The sequence below is a fragment of the Tenrec ecaudatus genome, chromosome 14, assembly GCF_050624435.1.
Source record: "Tenrec ecaudatus isolate mTenEca1 chromosome 14, mTenEca1.hap1, whole genome shotgun sequence".
NCBI lineage: Eukaryota > Metazoa > Chordata > Mammalia > Afrosoricida > Tenrecidae > Tenrec > Tenrec ecaudatus.
In genome coordinates, this window is record NC_134543.1 from 40,225,292 (window position 1) to 40,248,215 (window position 22,924).

The following is a 22,924-nucleotide window of genomic DNA, read 5'->3' on the forward strand; positions in this document are numbered from 1 at the left end:
ACGCGGGCAGTTTTTGCCCCTCCTGGGTAAGCTAGCTCAGCTCAGCGGGCTGCCTGGGGAGAAGCATGTGGAACTTCACTCTGGGGACAAGGGCAGGGCTTGCCCTTCTCTACCAGCACGCTTCCGAATGCCCTGCCATTGAGTGCATTATGACTCAGCGCCACCCCTCTAACGGGGTAGAACTGTCCGTGTGGGTGTCCGAGGCTCTGTTTACAGGAGAAGGCTTTCTTTGTCCCGCTGAGTCCCTGGGGGATTCAAACTGCTGACCTTGCAGTTAGCAGCCCAGCTGGGAACCCACGACCGCTGATGGTTGCAGCTTTCCATCTACGTGGCTGCTCTGTGGGCAGCAAGTGCGCTGAACTGCGTCCCTGCGCGTCCTGTCGGGTCAGAACCAGAGGCCATGGTGGTTCAGAGGAAGAATTCCCGCCCTCCCGGAGAAATTCTGCATTCAGTTCCGCCTCGCGAGCCTCCCGGACACGTGTCAGTGGAAGCTTGTGTGTTGCTATGGTGTTGAACAGGATGAAAGCCCGCACGACAAAGGTAGGGACGGTGTCTTCCAGTCGGTTGTTTTTTGCTGCTTCCTCCCCAGATCGCCAGGCACCGCCCGCAAATCGATACTGGTTTTGCCAGCTGTGTACGCAGGTCCCTGCAGAAGGCTGAAGCACACAGGATGGACACGCCGAAGAGAGCCCAACTGTCCACCTCCAGCTGCAGGATCCACCGGAGCCAAGCTCCCTTCCCGCGGGAAAGGAGGTGGAGTGGAACTCATTCCGAATGACTGGTGGATCTGCCGCCTTGAGCCAGGTGCTGGGAATGGCAGAGAGTACCAGGAGCCCCGCTTCCATAGAGCTTATGGGGAAGGCCACAACAGATAGGCAAACACCTTTGGATGGTGGTGGTATAAGGAAACTGAGAACTCGGGGTCCAACGAGGAGCGCATTAGTGGGGAACAGGAGTCCTGAGCTGGGAGGTGCCTGTGGGTAGAGAGACTTTAGGGAAGTGCATGCCAACCATCTTATCTCCAGCTCCCCTCGGCCACCACTCACACACTTCTTGTACCTTCATCATCATCATCATCAAGTTCCCCACACCAAGCATTGCCATAGAGTCGATTCCAACTCACAGTGACCCTACAAGGCAGTCACATTGCTCCTTAGTGTTTCCAAGACTGAGTCTCCACGAGCAGACCACCTCGCCACACTCCCGGCAGAGCAGCTAGGGGGTTTGAAGCGCTAACCTTGAGGTTAGCAGCCCAGTGCCTAATCCACAGCACCACCAGGGCTCCCTAAATATCTTGATCTCGGGCCCCAAATCTGAAATTATTGAGGAGGAGCTAACTCCTTTTTTAAAATTAAAAATCATGAGGAAATTATGCATCACAAGGAAAAATCTGAAGATGGAGCAAAATTGGCACTCTTAAGAATTAGAAATGGGAGGGAAAACGATTTGAAAATATATTTTAAAGTGCATGATTACAGTGACAACAAAAATTAAATGATGTAATGAAAAAAACCTTGCATGTAAAAGATCATCTCCATCATGTTGGAAAATTACTAAACGGAAATATTTACTAAATATTAAAATTCCTAAGGGAGGAGGGGAGGAAGAAAGGGGGAATTGAACACAATGATCGACACATAACCCCTCTCCAGGAGGAAAGAACAGAAAAGATGGGAGAAGGGAGTCAGTGGTCGATATAAGATATGAAAATAATAATTTATAATCTACCAAGGGGGTATGAGGCGGGGAGAGGGAAGGGGGAAAAGTGAGTAGCTGATTCTAAGGGCTCAAGAAAGTAAATGTCTGGAAAAGAATGTAGGCAACATATGTACAAACATGCCTGATGCAATCAATGTATGGATTGTAACAAGAGATGTAAGAGTCCCCAATAAAATGATAATAATAAAAAAATCCCTATCTACATTAAGCAGAAAATTAAATACAGCTAGAGAGAGACTAAGAGTCAGGCAGCTAACCTCAACGTTGATGGTTCAAACCCACCAGGCGCCTCAGAAGAAAGACCCCAGTTCCAGAAAGATGTGCATACAGCCTTGGAACCTCTGTCTGGGCTTCTATGAGCCAGAAGCAGCTCGTTGTCAGTGGGCTTGGGGTTTTAAAGAGAATGTGCTGATCTGAGATACACTGAAGAATGTATCACAAGAGGTAAGACAGCAAAGAGGAACGCTGAAAGAAAGACAATGAGTATCAGCTAAGAAGACCCAGAGGTCCAAGAGACCAGAAAAGAGGGAGGAGCCAATCTTCAGAGGTAAGAATTTTCTAGAACTAGAGACAGACATCAGTCTTCAGATTGAAGGCCCGTACCAAATGAACTACAAACAAATCCACATATAGATACTTTCAGTAGCAAGCAAACATGAAAGGGATAAAGAGGAAGATGCCAAGAATGACATGGATGTTCCTTTGGGACGCTCGCAGCCGCTGAAACCCAGGGGCTCAGTTCTGTCCTGACAGAGGGCTACTACGTCAGAACTGACTTGATGGCACTTGGTGATGGTGGCTGCTCCAGGTTGGCTGCAAAGTAGACTTTGGCAGGAAATAAACCTCTTCCTCCACCTGTCTCTTTTGAGCAGGCTCTGCCCCTTGTCTTCCAAGTTCCGATTATTAGTACATATTTTCTGCAGCTGTTTCTTCTCATTCTGAGTGGTGCTCATCAGCACCTGGACGAAGGTCTCACAGGCTTTTCTCGTTGGCATCATGATGGTCAGCTCTACTTTGAGAAGGCAGCTCTTCCTCGGTCATATTTTGAATGCCTTTTGACCTAAGGGACTTACCTTCTGGCACGATCTCTGACAATGTTCTGATGCAAAACATAAGGTTTTCGGCTGCTAACACCACCCACACACCCACACACACACAAAGTGGGCAGCTGATTCCTTCTCTGTAGTTTGCTCTTAGTGTGGAGGCTCTGCTGAAACATTCATTTGGGTGACCCTGCTGTCATTTGAAATACTAGTGACACAGCTTCCAACATCACGGCAACACACAAGCCACCACAGTATGACACACTGACAGGCACGTGATGAAATAACTCGAAGAATTCAAGCCTCGAGTTGCACTAGTGAAAGATTCTACAGGCAAAATACTGAAAGATGCAGGAAGCTTCAAAAGAAAAAGGAAAGAATACACAGACTCACTGTACCCAAAAGAAATCGTTGACATTCCACCATTTCAGGAGGTAGCATATGAGCCAAAAAAATCAATGTTGCTAAAGAACGAATTTCAGCTGCACTGAAAGCAGACATCAGGAGTTGAAATGCCAATTGAAATGTTTCAACTAGCTGATGAAGCACTGGAAGTACTTCCTCGTCTATGCCAGGAAATCTAGAAGACAGTCAATTAGCTGAAAGAGATCCATATTGATCCTGATCCCAAAGACAGGTGACCACACAGAATGCTCACATGATAGAATATCACTTAAAATACCTGGTGTAGTGGTTAAACATTGGGCTTCAATCCACAAGGGTGGCAGTTCGAAACCACCAACAGCTCCATGGTAGAAAGAGGAGGCTTTCTACTCCCATTAAGTTAGTCTCAGAAACTCACAGGCAGTTCTACCTTGTCCTATAAGGTCGCTATGAGTTGGCATTAGCTCGATGGCAGTGAGTTTGGGATTTTTTTGGTTCTATCACATCCAAGTAAATTTTTGCTGAAAATCACCGAACAAAGATTGCAGCTGTCCATTGACAAGTTGCTGCCTGGTTCAAGTCGGATTCAAAAGAGGACCTGGAACAAGGGATATCATTGCTATTATCCCTATTATTATCAGATGGATCTTGGCTCACAGCAGAGGATCACAGGAGGATGTGTACTTGTATTTTATTGAGCATGCAAAAGCATTCAGTGAGTAAACCATAGCAAGCTACAGACGGCCCTGAGAAGAATGAGAATTCCAGAACCTAATTGTGCTCACATGGAACCTGTACCTGGATCAAGAGGCAGTTCTGCAAACAGAACAAAGGAAACAACATGGTTTAAAATCAGGAAAGGCATGCATCAGGGTTGAATCCTCTCACCATACTTATCAATCTTTATACTGAGCAAATAATCAGAGAAGGTGGATTGTATGAAGAATGCTGTGTCAGGATTGGCGGAAGGCTTATTAACAACCTGCAATATGCAGGTGACACACCTTGCTTGTTGAAAGTGAGGACTTGAAGCACTTGCTGATGAAGATCAAGGACTGCAGCCTTCACACTGAAAGTTTTACCCTCCCATCAATCCCCATTTTTTATGTGGTGTCTAGTCACTCAAGGGTGTAATCTGTACAAGTCAGCAGTTCATGTATTGCGGTTTGTAGCTAGCCTATACTTGTGTAGTTCCCTGTCCACAACAGTGTTTTAAAGTCTGCACCATTGGATAGATTAATGTCACGATCAATTAAATCACTGTATGCCCCAGGGGATGACTGATAATGTTCTCTAACCAAAAATGATAATGACTGTCTCTAAAGTGAACCAGAGACATATATAAATCATAAATGAATGGGTTTGGGGCTCACACTTAATTCTAGCTCCAATTAGTTCTTACGTATGACATGGCCCTGCCTGATGCTCGCCCTCTTGAAGAGATCACTGAAAATAGACGTGCTGGAGCCAAGTGTGGTGAACGAGAGATGATGTCCGCCTATCAAAGAATCGTGCCCGGGGTCTTAAAGGCTTGTCTTAAAATAAGCAGTCATCGAATTGAGGCATCAACTAAGTCCACATGGAAGAAGCACACCAGTGTGTAATCCAAGGATTGTAAATGAAAAAATCTATATCCGAAGGAGGGAATGGTATCAGATATAACATTGTGAACACCGGGTCTACAGAAAGCTATGGATGACAAAACTCCAAAATCCAAGCTCACTGCCATCGAGCCCATGCCAATCACAGAAGCCCTAAAGGACAGGGTGGAGCTGCCCTTTAGCTTCCGACACTTGAACTCTTTATGGGAGTAGAAAGCCTTGTCACCCAAGGAGCAAGCAGGTCGGGGTTTCAAACTGCTGACCTTGCAGCAGGTGGGCTAGCAGACCAATGTATAACCATTACACCACCAGGTGTCTGTATGGGTGACAGTGGGAGCCCAAAACTCACTTTCAGGACCCACATTAGGTTTAAGCCTCCGGTTAATTCCATCTGACCAAAGCCCAGGATGGTGAACAGCCTTGTCTTCATGTAGAGGGCAGTGGGGGTTTTAATTTGTGTGGTTTTTTTCGGGTATGTAAAACTAGAGAGCCGATAACTGCATTACTGGTGTCTTGCGGGGTACGGCAGGAGAGGTGGGGGGGGATGGGGAGCTGATAACAATGAGCACAAGAAAGAATAGTTCTAAAATTGATTGTGGAGGCTACTGTACAACTTTTAATATGATTGAAATATTGAATTGTCTATGTGAATTTATACATCCAAATCTGAAGGAGCGCATGGTATCAGAGATCAAATTGTGAATACCAGTTTGCAATAAAACTTTTGTTTTTTAAATAAAGGACTCGTAGGGAACGAACATCAGAATTTTAGGTGATTGGAAGTTATGGGGAAAAGTAATAATAATAATGTACTGAGGGATCGGGAGGATGGTAGGATGGGGGAGGGAGGGAATAAAGGGGAGCGGATATCAAGGAGTTCAAGAAGAAAAGAAAATGTATTGAAAATGGTGACGGCAGCAATGATACAATGATGCTTGAACTATTGATTGTAATAAAAGGTTAAAATAAAGGATGGTCGTGTTCGTGGATTAAAAGTCAATGTAAAGAAGATCAAATTCCTCACGACTTGACCAATGGGACCGTGACAAATGGACGAAACTGACGCTGTTGAGAATTCCGTCTTGCTCGGATCCACAATCAGTGCTCGTGGAGGATAAAAGGATGCACTGCATTGGGTAAATCTGCTGTACATGACCTTTTGAGAGAGTTGAAAACCAAGGCAAAATAGAAAAACAAGGAGGTTCCCGTGAGGACTAGGGTGGGCCTGACCACAGACGGCCACGTCTCCTCCTACTGAGCACCTGGTGGGCTCAAAACCACCCCACTTCCAGTGAGCCGCCACGGGCTTCAACGACTGGACCATCAGGTCTCCTTCATACCCCCCAAAAAACATCAAAACCTGTAGCCAGCAAGTTGACTCCAACCCATCATGACCCTATGGGACGTATTAGAACTGTCCCATATTGTTTCCAAGTCAATTCTGAAGCAAAATGCCCCACCTGTCTCCCCCAAGGCCACTGGCAGGTAGGTTCAAACTGCCAACCTTTGGGCTGGCAGCTAAGCACTTAACCACTGTGCCATCATGGCGCCTCCTACCCACTAAAAATAGACATGCTGCCGTCAAGTTAATTCTGACTCATCGTGACCCTGTGGGTCGGTGGTTCTCAACCGCGACCCTTTCATACAGGTCTGCATGTGGCGGTGACCCCCCCACCCAACCATAAAATGGTTTTTGCTGCTACTTCATCACTGTCATTTTGCTCCTGTTATGAATCAGGTGAGCCCTGTGACAGGGTCCTTCGACCTCCAAGGGGTCGAGATCCGCTGCTGTGGGTCCAGGTAGAACTGCCCCTCATAGGGTTTCCAGAGCTACAGGCTTTGTTGTTAAAGCCGCACATCTTGATGGGAGCAAAAAGCATCTTTCTCCCTAAGAATGGCTGGTGGGTGTGAGCTGTCAATCTTGTCATTAGAAGCCCAATGCTTGACTCACTGCGCCACCACCAAGTGATTCCAGCTTATCGTGAGATTGCCAGATTGTAAATCTTCACAGGAGCAGACCGCCTCCTCTTTTCCAACCGAGCAGCTAGAGGATTTGAACCACTGACTTTGTGGTGAGCAGCCCTATGCCTACCTCACAGTGCCACCAGGGCTCCTTGGTTACATACCAAGTCACATCCGTGGTAATTCTAGACCTATATATGTATTCCAAAGAACTGAAAACATGTCTACAAAAAACTTGGACCCAAATATTCATAGCATTACTCATAATAACCAAAAAAGGGGAAAGAATCCAAATGCCCATCAACTGAGGAATGGATAAACAAAATATGATCTATCTGTACAACAGCTTATTATTTTGGTATTATGATGGCAATAAAACTGAAGTAATGAGACGTGCTACCAACAACATGAATAATTTGGTTTTTTTAAGCAAACATTTAGGTTATTTTTAGGTAAAGAAAAACAGACTTTTCCTAGGGTGACAAGTGAACTGAAGGTCAAGAGGAAGCAGGGTGAGGGCTCCCCACAACTCTTGCTCCGACCCCCGGGTGCCATGGACGGGTCTCCTGGAAGAAGTCCCAGCAGCGGGACATCCTCGGCAGCCACAGGTGCGGCAGAGGGGTCCTTCCACAGGTGCGGTGGGCGAGGCAGCAGCTCTCCCGTGGTCACTGGATTGGCTCGAGTGCATGATTCACGCTTGGGGGCCGGGGGATTCAGCTAAGGAGTAACATAAGGAGCCGAGTGGCTTATTCGGTTGGATTCTGAATCACAATCAGGAAATAGTCTTTATCTGGTACGACCATAATTTCACTTTTCTTGGACCCAATTTGGAGGAAGGTGAGGTCATTCTGGGGGTCCATTTCTGGCACAGTGCTCCTGGCCTTCAAGATGAAGTTGTGCATGAGGTTGGCGTACTGTGCGGTGGTGGGATTGTCCATGGTGCTTTGGATGGGAGTGCCTCCCGTGTTCACCACGATGATCCCCTGCACACCCTTCCGGCTCTGCAGTCGCGTCAGGGTCTCTTCCACCTCTGCCATCTCGAAGCAATCCTGCAGCACCGCGTCGCCAAACATGAATAAATCTTAAAAACATCATGCTAAGCAAGAGAAGCCAATCACAAAGGGTCGCACATTCATGTGGAATGTCCGGCCAGGCAAAGCCAGTCGGAAAGTTCTATAGTAGCGGTGATCTAGGCTGGTGGGAGATGGGACTGGGCAGTGGGAACGGGATTGCTAAGGGCCTTAGGACTTCCTCTTGAGGGTGATGAAAATATTTCAAAAGAATATTGTGTGATCTAGAATTCACCAGGGTGGGAGGGCGGGGCCTGAGGGAGGGGAAAAAAGAAGGGCTCAAGTAGAAAATCTTTTGGAAGTGAGGATGGCAACATATGTATAAATATGCTTGATGCAATTGATGTATGGCATGTTCTAAGAGCTGTAAGAGGCCCCAATAAAATAAAAAGAAGATTGTGGTGATTGCACAACTCTGCAAATATACTAAAAATCATTCACACATGCACTTAAAAACTTTAAGGTATGAGGCAATATAATTCAGTAAGTGTTTTACAAATCTTAGACGCAGTAATAAGTCAGTAGCAACAGGACGGACTGCTCAGCACCGGGTCCTTGGAAACTGGCTATTCCTCTGGGGAAAATGTAATCCATTTCGTCCTCTAAGGTTGAGTGGTTCTCCACCTTGGCTCACCTGGAGTACTTCATAACAACCAGACCTGGCCCCGGTAAAGCGGGAGCTCAGACACTGGCTTGTTTGTAATTCTTTGGATAGTCAGGGTTGAGAACCAGGGCCACATTAAAAAAAAAAAATCCATGGCAGATGATTTTTAAATGTTAATGTGGAAAACTTCAAGTTGTAAAACTAAAAATACATACTGGTTATTTATAAAATCCAAAGTAGATGCTACCAGATGTTGATCCTGTGACAATTTCCTTGTGAGCCCGGGTTCTATTGAAGCAACTAAGTTTGTGAATCCTTGACCGCCATCCTGTCCCCCTGCTGATGGTCTCCCTAATCCGGATGAATTGTCTTTGTTCCCTTTCAAATGTGATAAATGTGCCTCCACAAATTAGAGGGCAGAGATCAGAGTAGGGATGATGTTCTGAACAAGACATGGATATCTGGCATTAAATTTAAACATCTCTATGAAAAATGACACCATTAGAGGAACCATCTCAGGTGCACCTATTGGTCTCTCCAAGTCCAGAACACAAGAGGAGCGAAGAAGCTTAAGACACAGTCCAAGGGCGACGGGACCACTCGACCCTGCACAACTTGAGAGCAGGACTAGATGCCTGGCGACTGCTGCCCAGCGCTCTCAGAGGGAACAAAGAGGGGGTCCCGGTTATGAGTCAACACTCAAAACCGTAAAAAAGACCAGCTCCCTTGTCTAATAGAGACTGATGAACCCCCCTAAGACAGCGGTGCCTAGTCGCCCCGCAAACCTGGAACTGAACTCCCCGCCGGTTCAACTTCCACTCAACTAGTTAGGGCAGTGATACCAACGGAACTGTATTGGAACCGTGCTGGTTTCCCCTTTGGCCCAGTAAATGGGATGAATGGCCATCCCTTTGCCTGGCGCTGAATTGAGGGGTGCCGTGGGTGACCCGTGGGGCTGCTAACCGCAAGGTCAGCACTTTAAGGCCATCAGCTGCTCCGGGGACAGGGTGGAGGGGTTGGGGGGGAAGAGGAGCCTTTCTGTCCCGGGAAGACTGACAGAACCCCTACAGGGGCAGGCCTAACTTGCTCACATGCGCCCTACCAGTAGGAACTGGCTTTGGGGTCTGGTCCCAGTCTACTGAAGCATTTTAAGGCCCTGGCTGGCAGGGTACCCCACCCCCACCCCGGAAGAGAGGTGCTCAACAAGCCACGTTTTCAAGAGAGAAAGTCTGGAAACTGTCGGAGGCGGGCGGCGCGCAGAACGCGTGCTCCAGAGCCGTTCTAAAAGCGCAAAGCCAGCGCTCCTGAACACGGCACCAGCCTGTGGGGCCCTTTCTTTAAGACCGGCCTCGGCGTCGTGACTCGGCCCTCACTTGCCTTGGGGAAGGGATTGGTGATCCGATTATTACCTATGTATCAGCATCTTAAACTTGTAGTCAATCTGACTGGGACTCTCTTTTTAAAGCATTGCGCACACACCTGCCTTCCTAAATGGAGTAAAAGCCCCACGACTAAGGAGTCAAGTCCCACGGATAGCCACCCTGTAATGCATTGGTTATAAATGAATCTATAGGTTTCCAAGGCTCTTCATCTTAAAAGGGCAGAAACTCTTCTCTCCCACAGGGTGGCTGGGAGGTGGGAACCACTGAGCAACCTTGCAGTCCAATGACTACCAGACAGTTTCGCTGAGATAAGAGCATAACGTAATCTTTCCTTAATGACTCAGGGTCACAATTACCAGCCAAGCACCAATTATCAAACACATGACCTCCCCCGCAAGGCCAAGGTGCGCACCAAGCCAGTCCCGGAACAAATGACCTCCGCTCTGAGTTGCGTGGCGGAGGGCTCCGATCGCCACTGCATCCCTCGCCTGCGCCGTGGTCACTCTTTCCCTCTCGCTGCTGTTTTTTTTTTTTGTTTGTTTTTAAAATACATTTTTCCTGCAAACTGGGTTCCCAGATCATACACTGCCATAGTTCTGTCACATGAATAAGAGTTGTGCCATCATCTCTGCCATCAGTTCCAGAACTTCTTCTTCCTTCTTGAATTCCATATTAGCTCCCGTACCCCTCCCACCTGCCACCCCACCCCCACCCCCACCCCCACCATGCCCCAATAAGCCCCGAATCCAGTGACTATTTCTATAGCTTCACTCATCTTCATATACTGGAACACACACGTGCCCAAAATAAAAAGACCAACAGTAACAAAATAAATCAGGGAAAAAATCCCAAATGAGAAAAAAAGCTGGGAGCATTAAAACTAGACCATATTTTAAATGGGTCAAATGGGAGCTCAAATGATCAGGTATCACATTTCACACTGATTACATCTGCACGGTGGCATTTACCATAGTCTGTTTGATAACCAGGCTAGTCACATCCCTCCACTATGGTCAGAGGGGACATCGGAGGTTTAATGCAGGCGTGGACCCTGCAAATGGATTCTGGGCTTCCACTGGCATCCACAGCCTTCTACAAATCAGTGTTCACAATTTAAGCTCTGATACCATTCCCTCCTTTGGATTTGGATTTTTTTTATGCATCATCCTTGGATCACTCAGGCTGTTGTGCTTCTTCCAAGTAGAATTAGTTGAAGCCTCTCTGCTGGTCTTTTTACCCTTACTCTTATTTTCTATATTGATCTGAAAACCGGATCACAGCTTATACCCTGTTTCCCCGAAAGTAAGACATCCCCCCAAAATGAGACCTACTTACAGTTTTGCCTCTTGCTGCAATATAAGGCATCCTCCCAAAAATAAGACCTCCCTGAAAATAAGGGTCTGGATTGTTATGATGACATTCCAGAAGATGGTGACATGACTGTCACTGAATAAATGCGTCAATGTACCATAGATTGTTGTACATGGAAATAATGGTAACAAGACATTCTTGATAGTGTAGGATTCAGTGTGTCTGGTTATGCTGGTTTGTGCTGACAACTACTACCGTACCGTTTACAGGTAATAAATTTCTTTTTGTTGTTCAACAATAAATGTGTACCGTATTCTTCTTCATGGAAAAATAAAACATCCCCTGAAAATAAGACCTAGCGCATCTTTGGGAGCAAAAATTAATATAAGACACTGTCTTATTTTCGGGGAAACAGGCAGGGTAGGGTATGTGTTAAACAGTCTCGGAAGGCTAATGTGAAGAAAGTGGAGGAATTTGAGTCCTTGATGTTCCTAGGTCTCCTCAGCTACATACAGATAAGCAAGACTGTTGCATCGTCAAATTCCAGGGAGGAGTTCAGGATGGGGGAGGTTTTGTGGGATCGTCAATGACTTAGATCCACACACTACTGTCCAATTTGGGCCAAATGTGGGAGCAAACTCCGCAGCAGGCCAGGAAGCCTGGAGGGGCACAGAGCTGCCTGTCACACCGTCAGAACAGCTGACCGGAGGTTAACATCTTAGACTCTTATCTCCTGTCCGGCAGAGCTGGGGAGTATTTGCTACAGCTCTGCAAGCCAGTCTTCGCAATTGCTACCAAATGACTGGGTTGGACTGTGCAAATGTGAGGTGTGCATGGCCCACGTAGGGAATTGGAGGGCTTGCTAATCATGTAAATAAGGCACACAGCACCAGGTGGTGTGGGCCATGCAAACGCAGTGCATGGAACTCAAATGTGAGAACGCATCTGCTTTGCTTTCCCAGTAGGTTTAAAATGAGCCCTCAGAGCAGAAGAGGTGGTGTCTCACTACCATCCAGAAAGAAGTGGCAGAGATGGTGCCCATCATTCAGGTCCTGAGATTACTTACACCCACCACCACCACCACCACCACCACCCGCCCCTGACAGAGCTGCGACACCACAAGTCTGAGAGGCAGTAGGGAAGTGATACAAAAGCTGGGGCTGCACCTACATTTAAGACAGAGCAGTTGGTGGGTTTCTGTGGACAAGAAAGCTGAAGGCTTGCTTACACCTCCTGGGTGTCTGGCGGGGCTGGAGCTGAGTGCCTTCAGGCTGAGACTACAGGCAGAGTAGAGTGGATTTTTGGCTTGTATCATAATAGCTGAAACCAAAACAAACAAAACAACCCAACTTTGTATCATCACAGGAACAAGGGCAGGGTCCAAAGGGATCCATGGCTAGGAGCCTGAAGTCCAGAGAGAAGTATGCCTGTGGACATGGCTAAGGGGTGCTCCTGACGGAAAAACAACAATGTATCCTCAGCATTTCTGTTCCTGAGCTGTAACTTGATAACTTCCCTACTAGACCTCCCCATCATGAATACTGTCTGTGAGTTCTATGTGGTCATTGCAACACACACCAAACGAGGAGAGGTAAAGGGTGCCAAGGGAGAGGTAAGGAAGGTGGCAGAGTGGAGGATTGGTAAGGAAGGTGGCAGAGTGGAGGCATTCCCTCCTGGGAATCAGCCTGGGCTTGATAATTTAAGTCTCCTTCCCCTTTGTGGAATCGGAAGTCAGATGCCACCTCCGTGCCATTTTTACATGGGCATTGGGGGACAGTAATGGAATCCTTGTAAGGAGTATGAAAAGGTCTTTAATCCCCAAGTTTCCGACATAACAAAAATAAATAAAAAACAATCACTGCCATCAAGATGCTTTCTACCCATAGTGATCCTACAGGGCAGAGTAGAACTGCCTCACTCCGCTTCTGAAACTTTAAATCTGTACAAGCACAGACAGCCTCATCTTTCTCCCATACAGCAGCTTTTGGGTTTGAACTGCTAACCTTCTGGTTAGCACCTCTGGGAGTAGCCCGCTAAGTCACCAGGGCGCCAAGGTATCAACAGTTTGGGGGGGTGGGGGGGTTGCAATCCTCAGCAACCCAACATAGTCTTTTAACAAGGATTTATTGAATCCTACTGTGCAGCTGGCACTGGTGGGTGAACAGAGGTTGCACAAATATTGGTTCCCTTTTCCCTTAAATAAATACTTGCCCGCCTATTCTCAAGAACTTCTGATACAAATGTGCGTGCTGACGCACGTGCGCACACGCAGACACACACACAAACTCAGTCTGGGAACTAAAGGGTAGATAAATTTTCAATGCCAACTCATAGTGACGCTATCATAGTGACTCTATCTGGTGGTTTCAAACTGCGGACCTTGGGGTGAGCAACCTAACGAGTACCCACTAGGCGCCAGGAGTCCTCCAAGCTTCTAGTGCCTGTGAAACCTGTCCTCTGGGGATTCTGTGCCCACAGCTGAATGCCCTTCGTGTGTCATGAGCCCGTCTCTTCAGTTCCCAACCCAGAGCCCGGCAATGACTACAGCAACTTCTAGCACCCTCAAACTGGGTCTCCCCAAAAGCTGCCACGGCCACCGCTGTGGCCCCGAGAACTGTGTCCAGGTCCTGACCGCAAGCGCAAACCCTGCCTCAGCAGGAAACAGACAGGAGTCCTTCAACAGAGATGGCTACCAAGCCATCTCTCCTTTCTGCTTGCAAGCCCTGGCCAGCAACAGCATCCCCCCAAAGCTAGGCAGGACCCCCGCCCGCCCACCACGCCTTCACCTCCCAACCAGGTGGGGCAGATTGATTACTTGCTGATGGGGTCAAGTCCAGATTACGGTCAGGATGGGACTCCAACTCAAGCCTACCAAGCCCGATGGCCACACCTGCAGGGTTCTCCTGCCACCAGGGGAGCAAGCTGCTGCTCTCAGGAAGCTGCTCAGCAACACAAAAGCAAAGAGCAGCCTTTGTCCCCAGCCAGCATTCACCTGGAGGGCCCACCAACACCTCTCAGTAGGGGCTTCCTTTGGGCCACAGGCTAAGTGACCCCACCACCTAAAGCGACACGACACAACCCTCACCACGAAAGCGTCTGGGGCTGTTCAGACCAAAATGCATCTGCCTCCATCCTCTTCTGCAGGCAATCAAATGACAGGCCCAGAAAGTTCCATCTCCACGGGCCCTGCGTGACTGCCCTGCCCGCAGCTGGTGCTCAAGGGTAGTGGTGTGGCTGATGGCCACTTCCCTCTGCCTTGAGCTCTACCGGCCCAGCCTGACTTCCTGAACCAGGGCAGGGCCCCCAGGAAACCGCAGGACTTTAGATCGGCCCCTCCCTTGAGCCCTGTGGAGGAAGACAAGCTGGGTGGGGGCCCCACAGAGCTGGGCAGTGGGAGATTCTGGTCCAGGGTGACTCCTTCTTGCTGCCTCAGTGTCTCTGGGAACAGACCCCCACCATCTGCCCAGCTCCCTGCACCCTCACAGGTGAACTAACTCAGCCTGAGATTGGCAATGGGGCAGGGAGCCCTCTCAGCTGAGGCAGGTCTCAGAGGCCAGGGGAAAAGTGTGACTCATCAGCGCTGGTTGGAAGCTGGGGGATTCCAGGAAAGGTCACCGGGGAGGGCAGCATACCTGGGAGTCCTGATCCGAAACCATCGGGAATGGAGCCAGAAACGTCTCCTGAGCGCTGTCTTGGCTGGGGGTTTTCGCTATCTAGCTTCCTGTTTTCACCCCCTTCTCCGTTTCCCCACTCCTTCCTCGGCGAGTGACACAGTGGTTACACTTGGGGCCGCTAGCTGCGAGGTCAGCAGTCAGAACCACCAGCCTCGGAAGCCGCGGGGGCAGCTCTATAGGGCTGTCCCACAGGTTCGTCATGAGTCAGAACGGCCTTGAAGGCAGTGAGTTTGGCTCCGTTTCCTGTGAGTCAAGGGCCACGCACAGCAACAACCTAATCCTTCAAACAGGCAGCTTTTCATCCCCAGCCTTCAGTAATGGCATCACCTGTCTTGGATGAGCACCAGAGAGGTTGCCTTGAGAAATTTATAATAAAAGGCCAGCGTTACTTGAACACTTCAGCATGAGAACACCTCCTTCTGACAGCACCACAGTGGGAGGCCTGATGCCTACACGACAACATTTTATAGGGGAAAACAAGCTCAAAGGACATTTTATATGGGAAAACAAGCTCAAAGGAGACAAGCACGTCGAAGGCTGCGCGGCCAGCAAACCGTCTCACGGGGACCTGAGCTCAGGTGGGTCCCACTTCAAGGCTGCCTCCTAAAGCTGCCGACTGCCCATGAGCTCCGTAGGACCACCAAGGTTACACAATGGTAGCATGAACTGATGCTAACCCAAAGGCTGGCAGTTTGAATCCATGTGTTTTCATAGAGTTCCCAAGACTGTGACTCTTTAAGGGATCGGATGGTTCCTCTTGTTCCTACAGAGCCACTGGTGGGTTCGAACCACAGACCTTTTGCTCAGCAGCCCCCACAGTTAACGAAAATAAGGGAGCGGAGGGACGGCCACTGGAAGATCTAAGTTCTGCAGGTGTCCCTGTGACAAAGGGAACTCAGGGAGGAAGGAAAACACCCCCTTTGGGCATCTTTGACAGCCCTGGTGGTATAGCGGTTACTCTTGGGGCTTCCGAGCCACATGGTCAGGAATTCACAATCACCAACAGCTCCTCTCCCGGGAGAAAGACTGGGCATTCTACTCCTATGAACAGCTAGTCTCAGAAACCCACAAGTCAGCACTGACTCAGTGGCAGTGCATTTTTTGAGGGCCATCTCCATAGGAAGGGCCCTGGTGGCCTGGGCTACTGGCGGCAAGGTCGGCCCAGCAATCCCAAACAACCAGCAGCTTTGCTGGAGAAAGGTGAGTCTTTGGCCTTCCCATAAAGAACTGCAGTAGCTAGTGTGTTAAGAGTCTCAGAAACCCACAGGGGCAGCTCTACCCTGCCTCTAGGGCTGCTGTGAGCCCAAACAAATAAAAATAAATCGCAACAGCCATCTAAGTGAGATGTCCACATGGAAGAAGCACGCCACCATCAGTGACGCAAGGATCGGAAATCATATAACCCACGGCCGAAGGAGGGAATGGTATCAGAGTCTACATTGTGAGACTGGTTTGCAGAAGGCTGTGGCTGACAGGATACACTTGTGAGATCGCCACAGGCAATAAGCCACCAGAGGGTGACTTCCCTGTTATCCACAATAGAGGGATGCAAAGAAACGGGTGACCAAACAAGAATGCATTAGAAAAATGGCCGTAGAAGAGCAAAGTGAGAAACCGGACTTGAATGGTTAAAACCTTGTCAGTTGACCGCCTCTCTGATGCTTAATGAGCCTGATCTGGTTTTCAACATTTTCTGTAATTTTTGTTTGTTCATAGTGTGGTTTATCTCAAATGTGTTTTTTTTCTGGGGATAATCGTCTGGAATTTTCCTTATGTTTTTCAGTATATGAAACCCGGGATCAATGAACCTATAGGAGCTAGGGCTTCGGGGAGGGGCGTTCGACAGCAGGGGTGGTGAGGGAGGGAGGAGCTCAGAGAAAAAGAATGGTTTGGAACGGACTGAAGCAGCAACTGTACAATACTGCTTGAAGTGACTGAGCCACAGAATGGGAGGAAATCTGTATTAGTTCCCCAGAAAATGGTCTGGAAAAGTTTTTTAAATTGCTGGGGGTGAGGGGGCAGGACCAGAGACAGTGCCTTAAAAGTCTTCAGAAAGCTTCCCTGACCCCGCCCTCATCTAATGCGGTCAGTCCCTCATTCCTTCAGCGACGTTCCTGGCCAGTTTCTGCTTATCACTGGAACGCTCATCTGCTTTCATCAAACAAGCATCAGCTCCATGAGGTCAAGCCTCGCTATGTTTTTGTGAACCACCGTGTCGCCAGCACCTGGCATTGCTGCATAAATGAGCGGCGGTCAGGTCAGTTCTGCATACAGGTGTGCCAGCTTACGTGAGCATGGATTGTGGAGCCACGCAAGATGAAATCCTGGACAACTTCGATCTGTTCTCGGCTGAGCCTCCTGGTACCTGTTGGGCCAGCGGGGAGTGTGCGCTGCTTTCCGTTATGCGACAGAACAGACGGGAGGCTGGGGCCTTCCATCTTCATCAGCAAGTCCCCTTCACTTTCAGAAAGCAAGGTGATGCCGTCTTCCTGTGGTTGAAGAGCCTGATGCCGCATTCTTGATATTCTCCACTTTGCTCCCAATACAGGTTGAATAAATATGTGAGCAGATTCAAGTCTGACACACACCTTTCCTCATTTTAAACCACTGGAGGGCTGCCTCCTGGTCCGTGTACAAGTTCCACATGAGCACATTAAAGTGCTCTGCCGTTCTCCTTCTCAAGGTTATCCGTAGTTTGTCATGATCCACAGTCGAACGCATGCCTTTGCCTAGTGAATGAAACACAAGCACACATCTTTCTGGCGTTCTCTCCTTTCAGCCAAGATCCATCTGATGTCAGCAAGGATATCCCTCATCCCACATCCTCTTCTGAATCCAGCCTGAATCTCTGGCAACTGCCTGTTGGTATATATTTTTAATTATCTTCGGTGGAATTTTACTTGCATAGGATGCTAATGATATTATTCAATCATTTCCACATTCTTTTGGACCATCTTTCTTTGGAATGGGCACAGAAATGGATCTCTTTCAACTGGCTGGTTGGCCACATAGCTGTCTCCCCAATTTCCTGGCAGAGGCCAGCGAGCGCTTCCAACCCTGCATCAGCGTGTGGAACATTTCAACGGGCATCCTACCAATTCGTGCAGTCCTGTTTTCCACTGATGCCTCCAGCGCAGCTTGGACCTCTTTCGGGACCACTGGCACATCTTTTCTGCTACCTGTTGAAGTGGTCAGCGGTCTGTCCACTACTTCTTTTTGGTTCAGTGACTGGCATCTTCTTGAGCTGCTTCCTGCATGGTGCAATATTTTGCCCATTGAATCTTCAATATTTCAACTCGCAGCTTAGCATTTTTCTTCAGTTTCTCCCGCTTCAGACATGCTGAGTGTGTTCTTCCCTTTTGGGTTTCTAACTCTAGGTCTTTGCACATTTCACTATAATGCTCTGCTTTGTCTTCTCAAGCTTCCCTTTGAAATGTTCTGTTCAGCTCATTTATGTTATTTCTCCCATCCGCTTTAGATACTCCACTCTCTAGACTAGAGCAAGTTTGAGTTTCTCCTGACATCCACTTTCGTCTTTGGGTTTTTTTTCTTTCCTGTCCGTTTAATGACCATTCGCTTTCTTCCGGTACACTACTGAGGCCCTCCCACAACTCAGCTGTCTTCAGTTATGAGCATTCATATCATCCCATCTGCTCTTGAGACGGTCTTTAAATTCAGGTGGGATAGATATACTCAGGGCTGTCTTCTAGCTATATCATAGGGACTAATAAATTATTGTTGAATAAATGAATTCTTTAAACTAGAACTAAGAAGGAAATGGAGATGTCAGAGGGAAATGAAGATGATCCACCAACTCACGGAGAAGAGCTGAGAAAAGAGAGTGTGATAGAACAGGCCAGGACTGAATTTGGGGCCCAAAGACAAGCCTGGGTCCCCAAGGGACCCAGCAGAGCTGTCCTGCCGGGAGGACCCAGCTGAGGAGAGGGGGAGGAGTTGGTTGGGCTGGCAGCCTGGAACAAAGGCCTATGGACAAGCTACAGACCAGAAGGGCAGCCTGGGATGGGGAGCACCCTTAGGAGGAGCTGAAGCCAGCCTTCAGTGCAGCTGCAGAGGCAACACTCAGTCCTAACACCCAGAGTTCCCTCAGCTCCGCCCCCCCCCCCCTGCAAAGAGCCAGATGGCTTCACTTTGAACCCTCTAAGGCCAGCCCCCCCTGGGCTTGTGGCAACCTCCCCAGCTTAGAGCAGACACCTCACAGGTTCTGAAGAGGAATATGGGGCACCCACCCCTTCTCCCCTCCGCCCAGGTTACTCCCAGGCCATGGCTTTTGGCCTCCTTGTGTGCAAACACAGTGACCCTGGGGTCACTATGGATTTGGCAAGGCAAATGTTTACTCAGGAGCTGGGATAGTGCAGGCAGGGCTGTAAACTTCCACCACTGGCTCCGGGGGTTACCTATTTCCTTGGTGCACACATGGACACCATCCACCAAGCTATGCAGATCCATACGGGCCCCTCCCAGGTCGGTCGCCATGAGTCGGAATCAGCTCAGTGACTAAGTTTTCTTTTGTTTTTTTTAGGGTTTTATATTTATGTGGAGCCCTGTGGTTACACATTGCGCTATGAACCACAAGGTCAGTGGGTGGACATCCCCCCCACCCCCAGAAGCTCTGCGGGGTGAGAGCTGAAGCACCACTCTCCATAGTGTCCCTGTGGGTTTCAGTTCCAATGTGGCTTCGTTTCATGCTGACCACAAACCCAATGGCAGTGGTTCTCAACCTTCCCAATGCCGTGACGCTTTAACACAGGTGACCCCCCCAAACATACCATTGTTTTCGTTGCTACTTCATAACTGTCATTTTGCTACTGTTATGAATCAGGCGACCCTTGTGAAAGGGTTATTCGACAACCCCCCAAAGGGGTCTCGACCCACAGGCTGAGAATCACTGCCCAATGGAAAATAACAGGCAAGTAACCCCTTTTTACTGATGTAGAAACTGAGTCAGAAAAGGTAAATGACTTGTCCCTACAGTGGTTTTTTTATTTTTAAATGCACACGAATTATGGATGGAACAAGGATATCTGACATCTGGTCCCTAGTGGATCAAAGAACCAGGCGCCAATCACCTCGTTTCTCTGGGCTCTGCAAGCCGCACATGTAAACCGAGTAGGTGATGCAGAGGTTCCTTCCAGCCCAAGCGACTCTATCCATCCTTAAAGCCATGCTCGGGGGACGAGACTAAAACACAGGCAAAATCCTGTGCTCTTTCCCATCTCTGCCATGTGCCACGTCCGACAAAAGGCAGTAAAACAGAGTAGCTCTTGAACAAGCCACCACCTCTGTTCCGAGGTCATAGCCTCAGTTTACCGCAGCTCGGGCTCTCTCTCCCATCCCGAGGGCAAGGCATGCTGGCAAGGGAGCCCAGGGGTTGCCCCCCCCCCTTCAGGAATAGGGTGGGAGGCAACAGGGACAACAGGAAAGTTAGCAGTAGGCAGGCAAGAGGGTTTGGGGCGCGTGGGGCGGGGGCAGCTGGGCAGGACTAATCTAAAACTTGATGGTTGAAACTTGCCCGGGGAGCTGAGACACAAAGGCCTGGCGATCTGCTCCATGGAAACTCAAAGCTGGTAGCCGCCTCACCTCGGCGGCAGACAACCCTGCAGCAGTTCTACCCCGTAACACAAGGGGTCGCGATGAGTCGAGCTGACTCACTGGCAATTCTCTGGACTTTTTGGTGTAAGTGGGAGACTGGGGAGACTTCCCAGTCAGGCATCTGCCGCCCTCCCACCCCTCCACCCGCCGCAAAACTCCAGGGGAAACGAAGGGGTTCTTCCGCACGCATTCTTTAGGTTCTTAACGGCCCAGGTTTCCTGCTGGGGACTGCTCCGCCAGGGTGGGGCCACTCCCTCCCCTCCCCACCCCTCCCCAGGGCACTCAGGACTGCTCTCCCAGCCCAGCACAGGAGGAGCTGGAAAAGCATTTTCCCAAAGGCGGGGCAGCTGGGCGCGAGCCCCCTCCCCCTCCTCGGGCTGTCATTACGCGGCTCGCTCATTATGTCTCGAGCAAGGGCCCGGGGCCGGCGCGGCGTGCAGAGGCCTGGCTGGGGGGGCTCCGCGCCCCCTCCCCAGCCCCAAGTTCCCAGGAGCGCGAGGCCGCCCGGGGCCTCCTGGGGGCTGCAGAGGGGAAACAGCCCCGCGTCTGCCAACAGCTAGCCGAGGGACCTCGGGGTGAAACTGGCCAGCCCCCGAAGCCGCCCTCCCCACCTCGCCCGCGCCACCGTCCCATTTCCTACTCCCGCGGCGGCTGCCGGTTTGTGGCCAAAAGTAGCGCTCACGGAGTCAAAGCAGCGACATACGTACTCCTCTGGCCGTCTTGAAGTTCGCAAGCGGGGTCGCTCTCCGCTGGCTTTCCAACCCCAAGGGCTTGGGGGCAGGACACAAAGAGCCAAAAGGATTCCTGGAGTGGGGGGTGCCGGCGCGGGCAGTGGCACCCCAATAATCCCTGCAAGGCACCATATAGCACAAGCCCGGAACCAGGGGCAGCATCGAAGATTCCAGGACCCCCGGCTCTGGTCCTTCCCCCCAAAGGCCCGCCCTGCTGGCCCACAGTCCCGGGGGGGGGGGGACCGGCCGCGGCGGCGAGCGCGCAGGAGGGAGTGGGCGCAGCCCCGCGGGTTTCAAATGGAGCCGCGCAGCCGCCGCTCGCACTGGCTCCCTTTGTTTCCGGGGTGGGGGCGAAAGGACAGACTGTCTCCTCCTCGCGCCACCGTCCCGCGCTCCAGTTGCCTACCTACAGGGTCACCCAGCCCGCCGGGCCCCTCCATGGTGGCCCTGGGTGCTCGCCACGCTGCGGCCCGGAGCGGGTGCTCGGGGCGGGGTGACCTCAGCCGCGACTCGGGGCGCTGCCAGTTCACCCAAAGCGGAGCAGGCGGGAGCGGGGAGAGCCCAGGGACACTCACCGAGCCGTCGCCGCCCTGCGCGGGCTGGACACTCGCGGCGCGCCAGGCTGTCCAGGTGCCGACGCCGCGCGGGCGAGTTTGAAAGTCGCTCTCGGAAGCGGCTGGAGCGGCCCGCGGCTCCCGCCCACGGCCACCCCCTCCGCGGCCGGGGACGCGGCCAGCTGCGAGCTCGCTCCCCGGGGACCCCGGCGGGCGCACCGCTTCCCAGAGCCTGGCAGGAAGTCGGGACCGAGCGGAGCCGCGCTCGCAGCGGCGCGGAGGGAGGGAGAGACGGAGGGGACGGGCCAGGAATGTTTCCAGTGGGTGGAGACTCGGGCTCGCGGCTGGAATCCAGCAATCGGCGGCTCGGCGGGGGCCGGGGAAATTTCGAGGCGCTGGGAGCCGGGGCCGGGTCCAGGCGGCGGCGGGGCCCCCGAGCAGCTAATGATTAACGCGCGCGCGCGCAGGTAGCCGAGCGCGCGGCCCGGCCGGACGCAAACTGTTGGGGCAGCGCAGAGGCTCGTAAGCTACGGAGACGCACGTGGTGGGAGCAGCCCGGCGTCTTAGATTTAATTACACGCCTCCCAGCAGGGATTGCACAGCTTTCTCTAGTGAGTCACTGGGAGAGATCGGGTTGGGGAGACCTGCTCCGTACAGGAGCAAGTCAGCGCGGCTCTTCTGAATCATCCAGGCAGGGCTTGAATGCCCCCCGGAACTCGGTCCAGGTGACCCTTCACCGGTATCCATCCAAAACCCAGAAGAAAGGTCCGGAAGGAGACGAAGAAGCGATCATTTGGGAGCTCCACCGACCGAACTGCTAAGTGAGACAAACGAGGTGCTAAAAGCTGTGAGCTAGAGGATCACGTTCTTGTAAAACAAAGAACACTCTCAGTCTCCCTGCTTGCACGTGACTTTGCGAGCGAGGGAAGGCAAGTCCCTGGAAAGTGGGGGTGGGGTGGGGAGGACAGGGCGCTGTCTACTGACGCGCTGGATTGTGAGCAAGAGCATTAACTTTCAAACGCCTAGCACAAGTCGGGGGAGATAAGTCCGGGTTGGGACGCTCCAGAAAAGGGACGTCTCCCACTGCCTAGGGGTTATGCCCGGTGCCTTGGGCGGAGGATGAGACGCAGGTATCAGTGTCCTTGGTAAGGAGCCCTGGCGTGGAAGTGGGTTACACGTTAGGCTGCTAACCACAAGGTCAGCATTTTGAACCCACCAGCGGCTCTGCGGGAGAAAGGTGAGGCCCGAAACCTCACAGGAGCTGTACTCTGCCCTGTAA

The 22,924-nt window shown here is 50.7% G+C and overlaps 1 protein-coding gene and 1 pseudogene across 7 annotated transcripts in view; both read right to left on the reverse strand.

The window, feature by feature from the left end:
* PLEKHG3 (pleckstrin homology and RhoGEF domain containing G3) overlaps positions 1-22,461 on the reverse strand; it is a 54,068-nt gene extending 31,607 nt beyond the window's left edge. For 2 of the 7 annotated variants that reach the window (XM_075531711.1, XM_075531706.1), the window contains exon 1: positions 21,068-21,264. In XM_075531711.1, coding sequence (XP_075387826.1) covers positions 21,068-21,253 — 186 coding nt within the window. In that variant the 5' untranslated portion in view covers positions 21,254-21,264. Of the gene's footprint in view, positions 1-21,067; positions 21,266-21,666 lie in introns of those variants that run through there. The other 5 variants (XM_075531713.1, XM_075531708.1, XM_075531707.1 and 2 more) reach the window with 5 other exon arrangements.
* Positions 7,143-7,933, reverse strand: LOC142426176 (dynein light chain roadblock-type 1 pseudogene; annotated as a pseudogene).
* Positions 22,462-22,924: the final 463 nt, after the last annotated feature.